General features: G+C 37.3%; 1 protein-coding gene across 1 annotated transcript in view; it reads left to right on the top strand.

Annotated features, from left to right (window-relative positions):
• DNAJC1 (DnaJ heat shock protein family (Hsp40) member C1) overlaps positions 1–20184 on the top strand; it is a 240445-nt gene that overhangs the window by 181014 nt on the left and 39247 nt on the right. The window contains 1 exon segment of the mRNA NM_001261677.1: positions 16623–16742. Coding sequence (NP_001248606.1) covers positions 16623–16742 — 120 coding nt within the window.

The raw sequence follows: 20184 nt of genomic DNA, 5'->3' as shown, positions 1-20184 counted from the left end.
GCATAAGGGCAGGTTTGTGACTGTCTTGTGAACTGGGTAGGAAGTGGGAACTGGATGGGAGCAGTGTGGTTTGCCCAGGCCAGTAGGAAACAGAAAGGTAAGACTTCCATCACTGTCCATCTCTCTCCAGAGGACTATTTAGCAGTTCAGTAACACAGGGCTGACACTTGTTAAATATTATTTTCTAGGGCCTTAATATATGTCTTCAACTTACAGCCTTACTTCATGTACTCAAATGTATTTCCACCATCCTGTGTTGCCAAACTTTCCCTGTTTCGAGACACTAGTACTCTCTGTTACTCACTGCATGTTTGTATACCTGTAAATAACGTTTATAGAACTCTCACACTTGAGGTGCATTTAGCATTGAGAACAAAGTCTGTCTGAAATCCCTCTCTCAAATAGTGTTTTTTTTCTTGCCTAGCCTAGTTTTTAGTGTTGGATATGACAGCCGCTCTTAATACTGCTATTGTTATTGAATGGAAGCTTTAGTATTCCTTCAGAAGAGCAAGTGAATTTAGTCTGTATGGTTACGTGCCAGAAGAACTGTTTAGTGGTAAATTTCTGCCCCTCTCAGAATGCCTAGAATCTTCCTGTTTCTTTCTGTCATTCATTCTGCTAATCAACCAGTCATTCATTCAACATAATTATTGTAAGCCTGCTATATGTCAGGCACAGTGTATGCTAAGATATTCAAGGAATTTGTCCATATGTTTTTACTTGTTGATAGGTTTATTGTATTCAGTTTTTATTCTCAAGTATTGAAACACATGAAAGAGTAACAATGCACTTTTTTATTGTTCAAATTAAAAGAACTATATAGACTGATATAGTTTATATTAAGCTTATCCAACCCATGATGCCCAAAGACTGCATGCAGCCCAGGACAGCTTTGAATGTGGCCCAGCACAAACTCATAAACTTTCTTCAAACATTATGAGATTTTTTTGCTTTTTTTTTTTTTTAAGCTGGTCAACTGTTATTAGCATTAGCATTAGTATTTTATGTCTGACCCAAGACTTAACTCTTCTTCTTTTACTGTGACCCAGGGAAGCCAAAAGATTGGACACCCTTGGTTTATATGTAAGTAAAAAGCATATCAGAAGCCAGAAATTTTAAGGCATCGAATGAATACTGAAGGAAGAAAATATGACAATAACTTTTTATTGAAGAAAGAAAATATGACAACTTTTTATTGAGAGTAAGGAAAATACTCATCAGTGATAGAAAAATCAGACTAAATGTTAGGAAAAAACACTAAACCACCCTATGTGAAAATGTAGGGAAATAGGTGGGTGCACATATGTGAGCATCATCAACAGTGTCATGCTGTGGTTTGATTCCTGTGTGAGATTAGTTTTTACACTTTTGACATCACTTTCCTTATCCCATCCTAGGAACCATCTTATAGATGTATACCACTAGTCATAAGGAGATCTAGTTATTTACTGCCTTTACAAAAAGCAGCTCTTAAGCTCATAATTCATCTAAGTTTTAGTTTTCTCCTAAAAAACTCCTCTAATAGATTTTGCTTGTGATTTTGCAGACTTCAGTTCAAGTCTCTTTGAACTGGCAGAGATTAATAAAGACCTAAATAACACCTATTTTTAAAATTGTCATGATTTACAAATTATTCCTCTTTATTATGTTTTCCCTACCTGCATTCTTATCCCTTTTCTGTAAATTACACAGACCTTCTCTTGTTAGTGACTAATATTCGAAACTACTGACCATGGTAGTTTTTTCAATTTAACATGTATTAATATTTTCTGTGCACCTGGTTTATGTCTAGGTCTTTTCTACTAGATAATATAATAAAACTGTGAAGGAAATTATTTTCCAGAATAAAAATCACTTATCCTGATCTTTAGAATTTTCAAGCCTTGTCATGACTATTCTGACACCTAAAATTGTAATCCTACCTTAATTGTATGGAACTATTCAGAGGTATCCCACTTCAACAATTTGGCTTGATAAGTTTTTTATCACCTAACTATGATATAATATATATATGTCCATTGTCAGTGACAATTTAACACTTGTATTTCTGACCCAAAAAACTGACAGTGGATTATTGGGCTAAAATTGTTAAGGTCTTACTCTAGCCCTGTCATTGATTACCTTGTGAACTTAAAAAAATTTTCTCAAGTTTTGTAGGTCTCAGTTTTTTCTTTCTTAAAAACAGAGCATAAGACTAGATCGTCTCTATTTATTTATTTATTTATTTATTTATTTATTTATTTATTTTGAGTTGGAGTCTTGCTCTGTCACCCAGGCGAGAGTGCAATGGCACGATCTCAGCTCTCTGCAACCTCCGCCTCCTGGGTTCAAGTGATTCTTCTGCCTCAGCCTCCTGTGTAGCTGGGATTATAGGTGTGCACCATCATGCCTGGCTAATTTTTGTATTTTTAGTAGAGATGGGGTTTCACCATGTTGGCCAGGCTGGTCTCGAACTCCTGACTTCAAGTGATCCACCCTCCTTGGCCTCCTGGGATTACAGGTGTGAGCCACTGTGCCTAGCCAGTTGTCTCCAATTATTGAAATGAGTCTGTTCTAAGAGAATATAACAAAACTAAACATAACTAAAAATGTTACCCTTCATGCTTTCAAAATGGTAATTAGATTCTAGTATACATATATGATTTCAGTTACTATACTAAGAGTCAGGTACCATTCTGTTGAATAATATGACCTTTGATAAATACTCGATGCGCCATAGTAGAACGTAGTGGAAAGAACCCTGCAGGTTTCTGATTTCCACTATACCATTTACCGGTGATAAGTCCTTACACATTTTTTCAATCCTTTTAATTTAGTCTCAGGATTGTTTTTTTTTTTTTTCCTGAATAGGGTAATAACAAAATTTTCTGCCTGAAGACAGAATACTTGTTCCCTTGAGGTCACATTTAATTTTAAGAGCTATAAATCTATAAATTAAAATGTCCCTTGAGACATAAAAATGTCTATTTTGTGGACTTCTAACTTTAAAGCAAGAAATGTTCATTTTGAACATCATGAATCCTAGGAGAAATATGTAATTATTGTCATTTCTCACTTGTGTGTGAGTTATACATGTCTATTAATATATCTAGAATTTATTTTCCTACCTCCAAAGTGGCCTGGTAGGCTTCACATCGATTTTTCTCATGCGTTCTTCTATTTTTCCTCAAAATACTCATTCAACAGTCATTCATTGACTTGATAATGTGTTTCAGGCATTGAGAATATATAAGCGAGAGGCATAGTCCCCAAACTTTAGGAGATTATATTCTATAGAGAAAAACAGTTATATAAAGAAGCCATCATAATATAATGTAATTTTAATAAAACTATATATCAATGTATATATTGCATTTTTTCCTACAATTCCTGGCTCATAACTCACATAGATGTTGTTACAGTCTTTTGTTACAATATTGAGGGCAAGAGCAGACCTCAGGAAACAGAATCTCTCTCTCTGACCTCCTGCCCTCCTTTCACCTGCCCGAAGCAGGACTCAGTCTGATTGTGGGTCATAAGACCCTCATTCCAGAGAATGCCTTGCCCCATTCTCTGGAGGAAGGAGTGTTGCACAGAGAGACCAAGAAGATTCTGAACAGACAGGCCTGGCTGGGTTTCCCTACTCAATCTATTAGTATAAGACCTTTTTGTCCAATCCCATTTTTGCATGGTTGTCAATCTTGCCTACATAATGAGGCCTCCATGAAAACCCACAAGGACAGGGTTGAGAGGGCTTCAGGACAGCTGAACATGTGGAGGTTTCTGGAGGGTGGTGTGCCCAAAAAGGATATGGAAGCTCTGAACCCCTTCACCTATCCCTCACTCTAAACGTCTTTTCACCTGTATCTTTTGTAATATCTTTTAAAGTAAACCTGTAAAACATATTTCCCTGAGTTATGTGAGCCACTCCAGCAAATTATTTGAACCCAAAGAGGGGGTCATGGGAACCCCAACTTGAAACCAGTTTGTCAGAAGTTCCGGAGGCCCAGACTTCCATTGGGTTGGAGGGACTCTTGGGGACTGGGCCCAGAGTCCTATGGGATCTCACACTGTCTCCAGGTAGGTAGGGTCAGAACTGAATTGGTGGACACCCAGTTGGTGTCTCCTGTAGAATTGATTGCTTGCTTGCTGTTGAGAGAAATCTCCGCATATTGTGGGTCACAGAAGCTTTTTGTGTTGATTGTTTTTGTGTTTGTGTGAAGTAGAGGAAAAACACAGTTTGAGAGTGTTCCCAGGTGTATACCTAAGAGAAATAAAACATACATCCACGTAGAAACCTGCACATGAATGTTTATAGCAGCATTATTTTTAATAATCAAAAAGTAGAAACAACCCAAATGTCCATCAAATGGACAACACAGACAAAATGTGACATATACCCCCCATACAATAGAATATTTTTCAGCATTAAAAGAAATGAAGTACTGATATGTGCTACTACATGGACCTTGAAAACATTATGCTAAGTGAAAGACTATGTATTATATGATTCCATTTTTATGAAATGCCCAAAATAGGGAAATCTGTAGAGACAGAAAGTAAATTAGTGGTTGACTAGGGACTGAAGCAGTAGTACAAATGAAAGGTGACTGCTAAAGGATAAGAAGTATCTTTTTGGAATGAAGAAAATGCTTCAAAATTGTGCATGACTTTATGAATATACTAAAAAGCATTGAATTGTACACTTTAAATAGGTGAATTTGTGGTGTGCTAATTTTTTACTTATTTATTTATTTTTTTTTTTTGAGACAGTCTTGCCCCGTTGCCCAGGCTAGAGTGCAGTGGCGTGATCTCAGCTCACTACAACCTCTGCCTCCTGGGCTCAAGCAATTCTCTTGCCTCAGCCTCCAGAGTAACTGGGATTACAAGCATGCGCCACCATGCCCTGCTAATTTTTTGTATTTTTGGTAGAGATGGTATTTCACCATGTTGACCAGGCTGGTCTTGAACTCCTGACCTCAGGTGATCTACCCCCCACCCCCGAGCCTCCCAAAGTGCTGCGATTACAGGTGTGAGTCACCGTGCCTAGCCTATGGTATGCTAATTAGATCTCAATAAAAAAAATTTTTAAATCAATATCAAATGCACAAAATGTGACCAATACCCCAAATTAAGAGATTAAATAACATTTAAAGGCCACCTCACATGTTCTGTGATTCTAAGCTTCTATAATTTAAATTTTATCGGTGGTAAAGCAATACGTTTTAAAACTTAAATTTCAAAGTATGACCAACAAGCTAGTAGACTAATGCATGTCCTCCAAAACTTTTTTTTTTTTTTTTTTTGAGACGGAGTTTCCCTCTTGTCACCCAGGATGGAGTGCAGTGGTGTGATCTCGGCTCACTGCAACCTCTGCCTCCCAGGTTCAAGTGATTCTTCTGCCTCAGCCTCCCAAGTAGCTGGGACTACAGATGCACGTCACCACGCCCAGCTAATTTTTGTATTTTTAGTAGAGACGGGGTTTCACCATGTTAGCCAGGACGGTCTCAATCTCTTGACCTCGTGTTCCGCCCGCCTTGGCCTCCCAAAGTGCTGGTATTACAGGCATGAGTCACCATGCCCGGCCCAAAACTTTTTTTAAACCAAACTTTTATTGCTTTTCGTCAGGTCTTAAAGCTAGTGTCATGTTCTAAAGTCTTTCTATTAGTGTCATATTAGGCCTTAAATATGACTTTGCTTTATCCCAACTAGTATAATAGTTGGGATATTATATATCAGATGCATCTGACTTTGGTTTCTTTCAGTTTACTCTTCTGCATTTTTCTAAAAACAAGGTTTCAGACAGTGAATTGTAATAAAATCTTATGTAACTGAATTGTAATATAATCTTAGGTATAATCTTATGTAAGACTTTTTTCTACCTTTCAGTATTTAAAAAACAGCAGAAAATAAGTAAATAATGACTGCACAAAGATTTTCTAGCATGGATTTACCAGTGCTCATTTTCTTTTTTTTTTTTTTTGAGGCGGAGTTTCACTCTATTGGCAGGCTGGAGTACAGTGGCGTGATCTCGGCTCACTGCAACCTCCACCTCCCAGATTGAAGCAATTCTCCTGCTTCAGGCTCCCGAGTAGCTGGGACTACAGGTGCGCGCCACCACACCCGGCTAATTTTTGTATTTTTTTTTGGTAGAGACGGTGTTTCACCATGTTGGCCAGGATAGTCTCAATCTCTTGACCTCGTGATCCGCCCGCCTTGGCCTCCCTAAGTGCTGGGATTTACAGGCATGAGCCACCACACCCAGCCACCAGTGCTCATTTTCAAAACAAATCATTTTGAATCTTTCTGAACAGTATAGCAAAAGTTGGGTCTTACTCATTTCTTGATTCTTAAATCTCTTGACCTCGTGTTCTGCCCACCTTGGCCTCCCTAAGTGCTGGGATTTACAGGCATGAGCCACCACGCCCAACCATCAGTGCTCATTTTCAAAACAAATCATTTTGAATCTTTTTGAACAGTATAGCAAAAGTTGGGTCTTACTCATTTCTTTATTCTTAAATACTCATTTCTTTTTTCCAGAATACATTTTTTTTCATTTTTTTTCATGAGCATCTTAAACACATTTTAGCATATCACCATGTTTTTCTTACAGGTAAGAAATGTAGATCCTGAAAGAAGGTCCTCAGATGTACACACACACAGTCTATTGGTTTTTTTTGTTTTTGTTTTTGTTTTTTTCAGAGTCCGAGTCTCCCTATGCTGCCCAGGCTGGTCTTGAACTCCTGGCCTCAAGTGAGTCTCTTGCCGTGGCCTTCCAAAGTGCTGGGATCACAGGCATGAGCCACTGCACCCAGCTTGTCAATTGATTTTTGACAGTGGAGTGAAGACAATTCGGAAGGAAAAAGGATAGTGATTTCTTTCTTTCTAGAAGTCTCGCTCTGTCGCCCAGGGTGGAGCGCAGTGGCGCGATCTCATCTCACTACAACCTCCTCCTCCTGGGTTCCAGCGATTCTCCTACCTCAGCCACCTGAGTAACGGGGATTATAGGCACAGGTCTGCCTAATTTTGGGGTTTTTAGTAGAGACCAGGTTTCACCATGTTGGCCAGGCTGGTTTCAAACTCCTGACCTCAGGTGATCCACCTGCCTCAGCCCTACAAAGTGCCAGGATTACAGGCGTCCATCTAGAATAGTCTTTTCAACAAATGGTATTGTTGATATCCATATAATAGAAAATGAAACTTGAAGGCTGGGTGTGGTGGCTCATGTCTATAATCCCAGCACTTTGGGAGGCCGATGCTGGCAGATCACTTGAGGTCAGGAGTTCAAGACCAGCCTGGCCAACATGGTGAAACCCATCTCTACTAAAAATACAAAAAATAGCCAGACATGGTGGCGGGCACCTGTAATCCCAGCTACTCGGGAGGCTAAGGCAGGAGAATCGCTTGAACCTGGGAGGCAGAGGTTGCAGTGAGCCAAGTTCACACCACTGCACTGCCTGTGCAACAGAGGGAAACTCCATCTCAAAAAAAAAAAAAAAAATGAAACTTGACCTCTGCCTCATCCTTGAGATAGGCAAAGATTTCTTAGGACACTCTAATCACTAACCATAAAAAAAATAGAGAAGTAGATACATTGGACTTTATGAAAATGAAAAGCTTCTGCCCTTCAAAAGACACCATTAAGGAAATGAAAAGGCGTATATTGCCAACAACTGTGAAGAGTTTGTTTCATGCTATTTGTAGACTACGTTAGCCTTCCACAGTTTCATGGATACTGCTGATAGAAAACTTGAGACTCCTGGGTCAGAGATAGAGGACAGTTTAATGATAGCAATAGCAGTTACCAGAATATCAGTATGTTTGTGCCAGCTCCCCAAACCTCAGGTGTAACAGGATGCATTAACGATTGTACAGATTCCACCTTGGCCCACAAGGAGGACATCTGTTACAGTTTGGTCATCAAGAATAACCCCAGGCTGAGAGTTCAGGAGCTTACCTGAATGACTTCCACTACCATGGTAGGGTGGTGTCATGGATCAGTTCAAATAGTCAGGGAGCTATAGTGGCTCCATGCCATTAAACAAAGCTTAACATTGTTTTTCGTTCTGAGCAGCATAGTACTGTGGCTTGTGGCTTAATGTTTTTGGCTACTCAGGATTTATATGAGATGGCAAGAAGGTCTTCATGACTGACACCATCTATTTCAATCTTGAGAGCTCTTTGACACCATGCCCTAGCCACAGTCCTTTCTAGCTGAGGTCATGGAGTTTGCCCTTCTGCCTGACTCAAGCTAGCAGTGTGACCTTTGGTGAGTCTACCTTAATCCAGAGCATCTGCTTTCCCATTACTAAAATAAAATCTCTTAAATCCTCCTAAATTTCAGCGTAAGGGCTAGGGGAGTTTTCCAGAGTAGCAGGGCTGACTGCATAGATTTACGTACATTTCTTTGAGTTAGTTTCTCATTTTCCATTTACTTTTGTTTCACTTTCACTGAATTTAGCATTCTACTAATAAATCCAATCCAGGGCAATAAGCCTGAATACTCTTCAAGTGGTCGTCCTTGGTTTCCTATAATACAAGAGTATATCTTTCTCTGGGAGATCTCCCTGAAAGGATGAAAACACCCAAGACCTACTTTGAGACATTTTGCTGTCATTTCCAGATGGATTTAAGGTTGGCGTAATAGACTACAGAGAAGTTGAACTGTAAGATAGCCCACCTGATCCCATTCTTCCTTAAAAAGCGTTACTCACCCTGCCCCCTTATCTCCCAAGTGAACTAGCCATTGTTCTAATGATTGGCCTGGTTTGTGCTCATGAATTTCTCTCTTCATGCTCATTATGAGTGTGTATCTCTAATTGTTTTCGGAAAGGGAGTAGACTTTATGGCTACACAAAATGAATCTTAGTACTGTTACTTAGTACTTAGTACTTGTTACAGTGGTACAGACCTGAGGCTGACCAAACAGGATGGCAAGAAAATCCCCCAACCTGGAAGAGATTTAGGAACAATAAGGGTGCCTTAATAGCAGCTGTGTTTGAACCTATTTCCTGGTATTCAGCATGCAGCCACTTCCGCAATTCTTCCTTATTAATAGGCAGTAAAAGGAATAACGTTTACTGCCCAACGGACAATATAACTTAATTAACATGTTCACTGTAGGTGCCCAGGAACTTCTGCAAATCTCTACAAGGCCCTCATTCAGAAAGAGGAAGAGTCTATTTGAGAATCCCATCCTCATCACCAAAAATGTCAAAAACGGTGAAGGGTTTGAGATTTCACCTTACTTGTGAGCAAATAAGGTAGCCTGCTACAGTTTCATGAATGCTGGTAGAAGACATGAGACTCCTGGGTCAGAGACAAAGGGCAGTTTATTACTCACAGCAGCAGCAATAGCTAGAGTATCAGCATTTTTCTGCTTGTTCTCTGAGCTCAGTTCCCACAGAGTAAAGAAGGCCAACTGACTCCTAAACAACCACTGCGGTGTATTACAGATGAGGAATCCTGAATTTAGGTAACTCAAATTTTTTACAACAGGCAATAAGCATGGCTACCTATTCCTCTGAGGAGGCAGTATCTTCACTATACTGGACAATAAGAATGTTTGCCCTTTGACCTTGAGGGAGACACCGTCTCTTCCTATTACTCCCTATCCATTGGGCTGCTTGAGTGTCCTTGCTGTTTGGCAGTTGGCTTCCCTTAGAGACAAGTAACCCACGAAAGAGAAAGGCAGAAGCCATATATATATACACGTATGTATTTTATCACTTATCCTTGGAAAACACACCCTATCCCCCTGTCCCTTCCACAGTATCCTATTGGTTTGTTACAGGTCAACCCTCGCCACTGTGGAAGGAGACTACACAAGGGCATTAATACTAGGAAGTGGGAATCACTGAGGAACACCTTGGAGGCTGACTTGTTATCACAATGGCTATATAGTTAACACCGTAGTTTGCTAAATAAAGAGTATATGGGAACTCTGTACTATTTTCTACAACTTTCTATAAACCTAAAGCTATTTCAAAGTAAAAGTTAAAGGATTTTAAATGAAAATATAGGGTCTGGGAGTGGTGGCTCATGTCTGTAATACCAGCACTTTGGGATGCCAAGGCGGGAGGATCACTTGAGCCTAGGATTTTGAGGCTGCAGTGAGCCATATTGTGCCACTGCACTCCAGCCTGGGCAACATAGCAAGGCTCTGTCTCTAAAAAGGAAAAAAGCTATTAAAAATATATATATAGGTTGTGGACCAGAAGAAAATATTCGGTAATACTTATATCTGACAAAGATCTAGTATCTACAAAATATAAAAAACTCTTAAAACTAATAAGAAGACAACCAACTAACAAATGGTCAAAAGACATGAACACATACTTCAAGAAAGCATTCACTTGGCCAATAAGCACATGTGAAGATATTCAAGATCATTTGTCTGACTGGGCTCAGTGGCTCACGCCTATAATCCCAGCACTTTGGGAGGCTGAGGCGGGCGGATCACGAGGTCAGGAGTTCAAGACCAGCCTGGCCAACATGGTGAAACCCCATCTCTACTAAAAATACAAAAATTAGCTGGGAATGGTGGCAGGCACCTGTAATCCCAGCTACTTAGGAGGCTGAGGCAGGAGACGTTTGAACTCGGGAGGTGGAGGTTGCAGTGAGCCAAGATTGCACCATTGCACCCCAGCCTGCACAGGGCAAGACTCCATCTCAAAAAAAAAAAATTTGTCATCTGGGAAATGCAAATTATTACCATAGTAAGCTATATTTCAATCCCACCAGAGTAGTCAAAATTAAAACAACTGACCATGTCAAGTGTTGGTAAGGGTGTAGAACAGCAAGAACACTCATGCATTGCTGGGTAGATGGTAAAATAGCACCTCTTTGGAAAAATACTCCTGTAGTTTCTTACGAAGTTAGATGTACACTTTCCCTATGATCCTAGCAATTCCACCCCTCTGTATTTATATGTGAGAAATTAAAACATGACCACTAAGAGAGTTGGACACAATATCCATAGCAGCCCTATTCATTCGGAAGGTAGCCTTATGAATGAAAACTAGCAGCAACCCAAATATCCATTAATAGGAGAATGGATAGACAGATTGGGATACAGATCTTTCTTCTGATATATGTTAAGAATATTTGCTGCTAGTTTGTGGTCTTCCTTTTCATTTTTAAAAATAGTTTCTTTAAAAGACCAAAAGTTTAATTTTGGCAAAATCCAAATATTTGTGGTTTTACCATGTTATTACTTGCACACAACTCTCAAACTGATAGAAGACTGTTAAATCCTCTACAGTTAAGTAGTCTGTGGGAGACACACAGGAGTGTCAGTTGTTTTGCAATTTGGACAGATTCTAGAACCTTTGGTCAAAAGGGGCCCCATTCAAGGTGAGTCATTTCACAAGTGACAACATATATGGGCTTAATACAATTTGTAATGAGAAGTATTATTTCCTCCAGAACCCAAAAGAGCCTAAAAGAAACTGTGGGTGCTATGAGAGTCAGTAGCTGTTTCTTGACAGTGTCATGGATGGAGTTGCCTTCAGTTTACCCAATAATTTTCAGAAATACAACCAAGGTCTTGCACTGTATGTGAGGCAGTGGGTCACCCCATGAGCTCCTTTCATTTGTATGTCCCGAGTGAGTGTATCAAAGGAATCTCCTCAGCAGAGGAGGTCATCAGTGTGATGTCATACGGGCATTCCTGGGAAAAGTAGGGTGCAGTTTCAATCTTGCCTTCGAAGATTGTATGTTACAGTGCGGCTGTTTGTAGTACCCCGTGGTAGTTGGGTAAAACTGTATTGGGTCCCTTTGGAGGCAAACTGCAGTCAAGAGTGTTGAAATAGGCACTGAACAAAACATATTCACCAAATCTATACTAGCAAAATATTTACCATTTGCTGGTTAGATGAAGTCAGTAATTTCAGTTATATTGGGTATGGGTCCTTAGTGAAGTCCACAGCATTGAAGTTGAAGTAATCCACCAGGAGGTACCATACATTCCTCCCAAGTGTAAAAACTGGTCAAATTGGGCTGTTAAATGGACAGGCAGTGGGGATAGTCACCCCTTTTCTAAATAGGTCTTGTATAGTGGGTTTTAATCATTAAAGGCCCTGTTTTAATTTACATCTGGCTATATTAACTGTTTTAATGGGGAAGCAGTAGGTCCATGAGTCCATTTTAAAAAGGCAATTTGTTAGTGCCAAAGACTTAAAATTAATTCATTACTCTTTGGGTCAGAGTCCATGACCACTATGGGATATTTTAGAACAATGGGTGTGATGACCATGGGGAATTAAGGCAAGACAGAATTCCTGTGGTTAGGGTGAGGCATGCATACTTGTCCTTTATATTATGTTCAATAACTCTCCTAAGATTATAGGGGGACCCTTGTTTAAATTTGGGGGGATCCCCAATATTGATTAAGGGCACAAAGGTTTGCCAATTGGTGTATTTCAGCAGATGTTAATTCAGAGCCAGTGTCATAGAGGCACAAAAGCCAATTCCTGCCCTTTTATCTATGTACTGTATAAATTCAGTGAATTTTGAAAAACCAGTTGGGCCAAATTGTGGACTTCTGTTTTAGTTTTTGTTTTTTTGTGTCCTGCCTGTTCTGAATGGAATTGTGTGCCCCCAAATTCACATGTTGAAGCCCTAACTCCCAATGTGACTGTATTTAAAGATAGGGCCTGTAAGGAGATAATTAAGGTTAATGAAGTCGGAAGGGTGGGCACCTAAATCGATAGTATTGGTATTCTTAAAAGAAGAGGAAGAGAGACAACAGACTCCCCCATTCCCCCCACCCTGACACACACACACACACACACACACACACACACACACACACACACACACACGAAAGGCCATGTGAAGACTGAGCAAGAAGGCACCCAACTGCAAGTCAGGAAGATAGGCCTCAAAAAGGAATTTCTCTTCCTAAGAGTAAAAAGACCTTTGAGGTCATTTAGTTTTTAATTTTGTTGTTGTTTTTATACCATGTATTTATATATATTTGTCAAGAGCGTGCCACCATTTTTAAATTGGAAAGGAAAATTGTATAGCTGAAAACTATGCACTGAATTAAATGCACTAAAAGTTTGTTTATAGAATTTAAGAGGGTAGGAGATAATTAGATTATTAGACATCCAATCTCATCCCATCCCATCTAATAAATATTAGATATATACATCTAACGTGTATATATATCTAATAATGTGTTATGTATATCTAATATTGTGTTATGTATATCTAATATCGTGTTATGTATATCTAATAATGTGTTATATATTCACTGGGTGATGCTATGTAAGAATATTATTTTCTTGGATAAAATTTCTGAGAATTTATGAGTTGAGGTGAATCTACTAAAAATAGTTGAGTCCAAAATTTTGACTTCCGTATTTATATAAATAATGATTTTTAATAGGCCATTTCAGTAGAAGTATTGCTCATTAGAGAGTTTTGGTATCTATTTATTAGATAGAAATTGAGCCTTTTGTCTTTAAAGTATAAAAATACAATAAATAAGTACATTAAAAAATTTTTTTAATTTTGCCGTAATTTTTAGTGCCAGATAGATTACATGATGCTTTCTAATTAACATTTTATAGTCCAAAGCTGTGAGAAGAAAAGTACATGTAGATTACTTTAAAAATACAGTCCTACCCCAAAAATATAGAGGATTTTCAGACACCAAATCTTTGAACATAGTGGGTTTCATGGCAAAAATCCATCCCAAAGGGACATAATTTGAGAATATAATTTAAGTTTTCATATCAGTTCTTACTTTGGTTGCTATATTTTGAGGTCATTACATTAAAATGTTGAATAATTTGAAAACTTTTTATTTTGTATTCAGTATGGAGATTTATTCCCAGAATGGGCTTTTCTGATGCAAAATTGGAATGCTTGTGTAGTCACAACAGCTGTCTCCACACCATGTGGTGTCTTCCATTACTTTACTGTAGAGATGAATATTTGGCCCAGTGTTTCGGTAGTATTGGACACACATGGTTTTAAGTGGCAAAGCAGTATGCTTATGCATTCATTTGACTTTCACAGCTACAGTTGGCTCCAGATTAGAACAGGGAGAATACATTCACACCATGGCCACCCTCATGGCTGCTGTAGTAGCTGGATCACAGGAGGCTCTGTTGCTTCTAAAGACACAACTAACTATTGCCAAGGAATTACACATTCACCGAAGTGCCTTACAGCTGTAGGAGGGAGAATAATGCATTGCTAAAAGGGTTCTCTCAGATTTCAGATTATGGCCCTAGTCACTATCAAGCCTCTTTAAAAATATTAATAATAAAAATTATGGCCATAAAAGAACTATGAAACTTAAGACTGTCATAGCAGTAGGTGATTTTTCAGGAATTCAATCCAAATACTTTATATAAAATTTTTATTTTTCAGAAAAGTACTATATTTTTACACCCTCATTAATCTAATTAAAATCAGATTTGTTTTTAATGCCAACGTTTATATATGCAGAGAGTATTTGGGAAGCCGATCTGTTAAAAACAGAAATTATTTTAAAGACTTAGCTTACTATATGAAACAATGATTTATATTTTAGACATTGTAGACAATTTTTTTTGCTTCAAAAATGTTAAAATAACATAGAAATTAGGTAATTTGATTTAGTGTGATTTTGTACATACTGTATGATTTGATCAGTATATATCTTTATGCAGTGATCAACTTCACGCTCTTCATGACATGATCTTTTACTGTAAGCTTATTTAAATTCTGCCTAAACTTAAGTCTTTTGCATTTCTGAAACCGATTGGTCTACTTATTAAAGCTTTTTAGCAATAAAGCTGTGATTTCCTTTAAAATCCAAATATATTTCTCTAAATAGTAGCTGAATAAGAATAATACTTTTTTCCTTAAATAAAGACAAGGAGAAAGAAAAAATCCTCCGTGTAAATTTTTAAGTCATCTGATATGAATAATTAGATTTCTGATATTCATTAAATATCAAAGAAATTCCGACCAGACCCAATGTGGGCTACCTTTTTATATAAGTGAATTTATGCATGTATTGTAGACGCTGTACTGATGAATATGTTTGAGGCTTTCAGCTCTTAGTGGATACAAAATAGAATGATTGATAAAATCCTCCCTACTATTGGCTATTATTTACTGACTCTTAAGTGGCAGGTTGTATTTATGCCAATTTATCTGCTTCAGGGAACATTCTTGATAGCAGAACAAAGTGAATAAAAGTAGTTTGCTTTGCAAATGAATGCAAATGGGAGAGCCTTTCGGAAAGCCCTTTAACAGGGGCAATGCACTTTGATTATGAGTGAAGCTGCCATTTGGACATGGTGAAAAGAGCACGCTTGAACCATTGATTGGGGGAGACAGTAAAAAGTCAGGAAGGGCCCCGTTAAGCTTGCAGTGAGGCAGGCGGATGTCAGTGTGGTTAGAGCACAGTGGGAGAATGACAGGGAGGATTAGTGTCAGGGAGAAGCTTTGCTGTAGCTGTGGAGATAGTCCCTGGGGTCACTCACCTCTGACTGTTGTTCTGTGCTGATGGTTCTGTAATGCAAACTGCCTGATGTATGCCTGTTCATTATCGGAAATGGTGATTAGAAAAGGTATTTGCCTCAAAGGTTTCCTTCTTTCTCTCTTTCTTTCTCTTTCATTCTTTCATTTTAATTAAAGGAAAATAAGGTAGGCTTCCTCAATCTCTCTGCTGGCTACTGGAGTATTGTTTAATACCAGAGTGCTTTATTGCCTCTGGTGGGGAATAGTTAAGTGCTAAAATGTAATGTGAAATAATTGTAACATGGTTTTTTGTCGTTTGATAAAGATTTATTTCACTGTGCTCACTTTGGGGTTTGACCACTGGTAGTGCTGAGTAAAATGCAGAGAATATGTTTGCTGTAAGAATTTTTGCATATGCATGTTTATAATCTCTAAGGTATTTTTAAATTTAGTTTAATCGTTTGGTCAAAGCTAAAAGTTGACCAAAATGAAATGGTCAAAATGAAATGAAATACCGCTTTACATGGACTTGATGGTTTGAGTCTTGGCCACAAGAGTTTCTAATTTTATTTCTGTTCCGAAGTTTAAAAAAAAAATGTAGTGACATTTGACAAGCTAAACTTCTTGAAAAAATATTATTTTAAAATTGAACATCATTACATAGAATGATCAAAAAGTGTCTTGTCGCAATTCTGATTTCAGACCAGTATATTTACTTGTTCACATTTCATTTATACTTGCGTTTTGTTGTTTTTTTTTTTTTTGCTTTTTTTAAAGTGTGTATTTAAAACAAACAAAAAGAGAGACCTTTAATAGTAACTTTATGTGAGGCATTTCTGAGCAGCACTGCATTTTATAGCAAGGATGCATTTCATAAGCTTTGAGAATGGTTTCTCACTTTAATTCAAAACCGAATAGTCTTTTTTAAAAAATGTCTACAAAACCTGGTTTTGCAATATTTATGCTTTCTTAGTTAGTATACGTAGGAAAATGAAATAGGCTTCTAGAGCTTTGCATTCCAGTGTTAAATATGCAGCTCAAATCTTACTGTTAGATACAACTTAGTATTGTTTTTTACAGAAAGCATATTGCCAATAATTTGCTTCACAGCAGTTATCTCCCAATTATCTTTTTCATTCTCCCAATTATCTTTTTTTATTTTCTTTAATGTTTTGCAGGCACCTGAATGGACAGAAGAGGACCTCAGCCAACTGACAAGAAGTATGGTTAAGTTCCCAGGAGGGACTCCAGGTCGATGGGAAAAGATTGCCCACGAATTGGGTCGATCTGTGACAGATGTGAGTTCACTGAGATTTACATTGTATAGAGAGAGACAAACCAGAACAAGTCAGCTATGTAGAAGGCAGATATAGATGGGTTCCACAGTATTTTTGGGGAGGGGTACAATCCTTTTAGGACCTGAAAGTGAACCATTAATGAAATAAGTGAGAAGCAGATGTGAGCCAGTCCCCTGGTCCACAATTAACAGCTGTGTGAGGAATTCTAGTGTTTAGAGACTTAAGCTACTGTAACCTAATCAAAGGAAAACAATGCCAGTTTTGGGGTTTATAGTGACCCCTTTAACTGTGGAAAAAATAGTTCTCAAACTGATCAGAATTAGGAAGGTTGTATTTCAGCTGGATCTGTTTAACATTGAAGTACAGATTGCGATTGCTACTTAGACAGGTGGTTTGGATTAATTAAATGAGCAATATTCCCATAATGCAAATGGAGGTTGGCCTTTTTGTTTCAAGGATGATAGCAACTATTCGTGTGATAAGTAGTTTAACCAGAAGAAAGTGTGTGTGTGTGTGTGTGTGTGTGTGTGTGTGTGTGTGTGTGTGTGTCCATACCTAACATTTAAAAGATAAATTACTTACTTGGAAAGGTTTTGACTTAACACTTTAGCTGCTTTTATTGAGGAAATTTAGAGCAGAAAATTTTTTAGAAAGCACCCAGCACAGTGCCTGATGTGTAATATACTAAATACACAGTAAATGTTTAATTGAAATTGAGAAAAAATATTTTTATCAAATTGATATTTTCATAAGGGATAGTAAATATTCTTTACTAAATTTACTTTAAATAAATCCTATAGATCCAAAAATACTTAGAGGGTTACTGAAAGCAAAGATTTAAATTTCCCCTTCCATTCTGTTAGTATACTTTTAGGCCATTTTTGATACTGACAGTTTTTTAAAACCTGCAAAATGATTACTAAACATGGCTACCAAAAAAAAGCTTATTGTAAATGCTGTAAGTTCCTTTCTATAATCAACTTCCACTTTTTAGTTCAGAAAGAAACTTAGGAAATTATTACGGTTGCACATCCGTAATCCGTCACGTTGGCGCTCAAGTTTCAGATTTTTGAGCAATTTCAGACTTTTGGATTAGGTATCCTTGATCTGTACTGTCAGGTTTTGTATTGTTTTGTTTTGTTTTTGCAATGGACCTGCTTTGAGAATTTTAAATTATATATATGAATATTGTTACTACTGTAGAAGTCATTTAAAAGACTGCAATCTGAATTTTTATAAGATAGTTAGCAATATTTTTGATTTAAAGTTGAAGTTTGATCATAGGGGAAAATAGCTGTAGTATTTTGTAACTTTTTTTTTTTTTTTTTTTTTTTTTTGCTATGTTTCATGAGGAGACTAGTCATCTTGAGTTACTAGAAAAGAACCATAAGGGTAACTCTGCTTCAGCTAAACATGTTATGTTACTGGATGGTGTGTTTTATTATCTCATTTTAAGGTTGTTTGTAAAAGATAAGTTAATAATGACTTAATCAGTAAATATCTGACCAAATTAAAGACATTCCATGGTTTTTGATGTTTTAAGTACTATGACCTTCTAATTACATAGCTGCTGTTAATACAGTGATTATCAAAAGAAACTGAAATAATTTTTTTAAGTTATAAAACATTGGTTTAAAAAGGCCCTAAACTTTTAGTTCAATTGCTTAATGAAAAATAATAGTAATACTTATGTATTATCTCTTTTGAAGACTGTACCACATTTAACTTTTAAGAAAATATTTCTGTAAGGCTCTACATTTGATGCTAAAGGCAGATAGGAAACTGAGTAATATTTTAATTTGTTGTCATTAAAACCTGGTAAATTTTTATCCGTATTTTTAAGAGGAGAAAGATGAAGATTTTTAAAATGCCAAAAATACACACGATGTAACCAACAGAGCCTCATAGATCCTAGTATATACTTAATTTACTAGAGTAGTCTTGGTGCAGTCAAAAGCATCTTTTTAAACTTTTTCAAATTCATCCCATATGTTTCCTTTTTTTCCTCCCTAGACTTACCCAAGGGAGACTGATTCCATGTATGCAATAGATATTTTTTCCCTTTATCATGGAAGTGGAAAACCTGACATTGTGAAGTGGTGTTTTTTTGTTTTTTGGGTTTTTTGTTTTTGTTTTTTGACCAAGTATTAGTTCTGTTTTCATAATAACAAAGGTACCTTGGAAATAAATATGTAATAAATCTAAATTTTTGTTGTACAAAAAAATGCCATTATAACTTTTCATCTATGTCAGTATATATATATATAGACCCACACTGCATTTTCATTCTGTAAGCATCATCTCCATGGCTGGAGTATTCATTTCAATAACTCTACCGTCCCCCAACACATGCACATATCCGCGCGCGCACACACACACACACACACAGAGAAAATCACTCTGTAAAAGAGAACAGGTGTCTGTAGACTCATTTTAGTAACTCACAGGGATGACTTGTAAATCACATGAAACAGCTGAAGTGGTTCAGCTAATATTGTTTCTCTAGTATAATGTTAAGTGAAAGTTAGCCACACTTTAAAAAGACCACTTGTGCCTGTTTTTGGCTTATGGTGTTAATTAGATTTGTTTTCATTAAGAATTCGATCATGAAAAAGAAGCCAGGTTCAATTGAGTGTCATCAGAACCTCTGCATACTGACCTGATCACCTGCCTAGTTCTCCCTGACTTTGCACAGCTGTTCTTTGACCAGGTTTCCTTGCCAAATTTGTAGCTTCAGGCTTAGTTCTCTTTCCTTCAAGAAACAATTGACCTTTTGGGAGAGAGGTGAGTGTGTGCCAGTGGTGAGATTTATATGATTCTTTATTTGGGTTGTCGGGTTAACGTTAAAAACCTTTTTATTCCTCAATTAAGAAAGAAATTAAATATATTAATTGTCATAATTAGCAGAATTAGATTGCTAAATTGTGCTCTGGATAAATACAAGCAATGTTTTTTTAAACTTTTTTAAAAATTGACACTGAGTGTATTTTAATTCAAATATACCTAAACTGTAAGACCTACTTTATTGTGGATTTAATATTTTAAATGTTCATATATGCCTTTCAGCAAATAATTTTGGTAATCACAAAGGACACTCAAATTGTAAAAATAACAGAGGAAACAAAAACTGTCTCGCATGTAAAACCAACTTTAACATGATGATTAACTGCAGGTTTCCTAAATTAAGTTCAGGGGGCCCCAGATTTCTTGCTTGTGAAGTAATACTATTCTCTTGCCTGAAAGGATGTAAACTGATTCTGCTTCTCTCCCTGGTCACTAATCTCTTGCATTCTGGTTGTGATAACAGACTCATAGGAGATTTTTCTGCCTGTTTGGAAAAGGCCCAGGTAGGCAGCAAAACAAAAGACAGGTGACTAGATTTAAACAGGCTTTTATAATTAGCTTAGTGCCATAGTGTGAGGTAAGAGGTGTGTAGTTATAT

This window comes from Macaca mulatta, chromosome 9 (assembly GCF_049350105.2).
Source record: "Macaca mulatta isolate MMU2019108-1 chromosome 9, T2T-MMU8v2.0, whole genome shotgun sequence".
In the NCBI taxonomy this organism is placed as follows: domain Eukaryota; kingdom Metazoa; phylum Chordata; class Mammalia; order Primates; family Cercopithecidae; genus Macaca; species Macaca mulatta.
The sequence above is the reverse complement of the archived record's forward strand: the minus strand, read 5'-3'. Positions and strand labels throughout refer to the sequence as shown.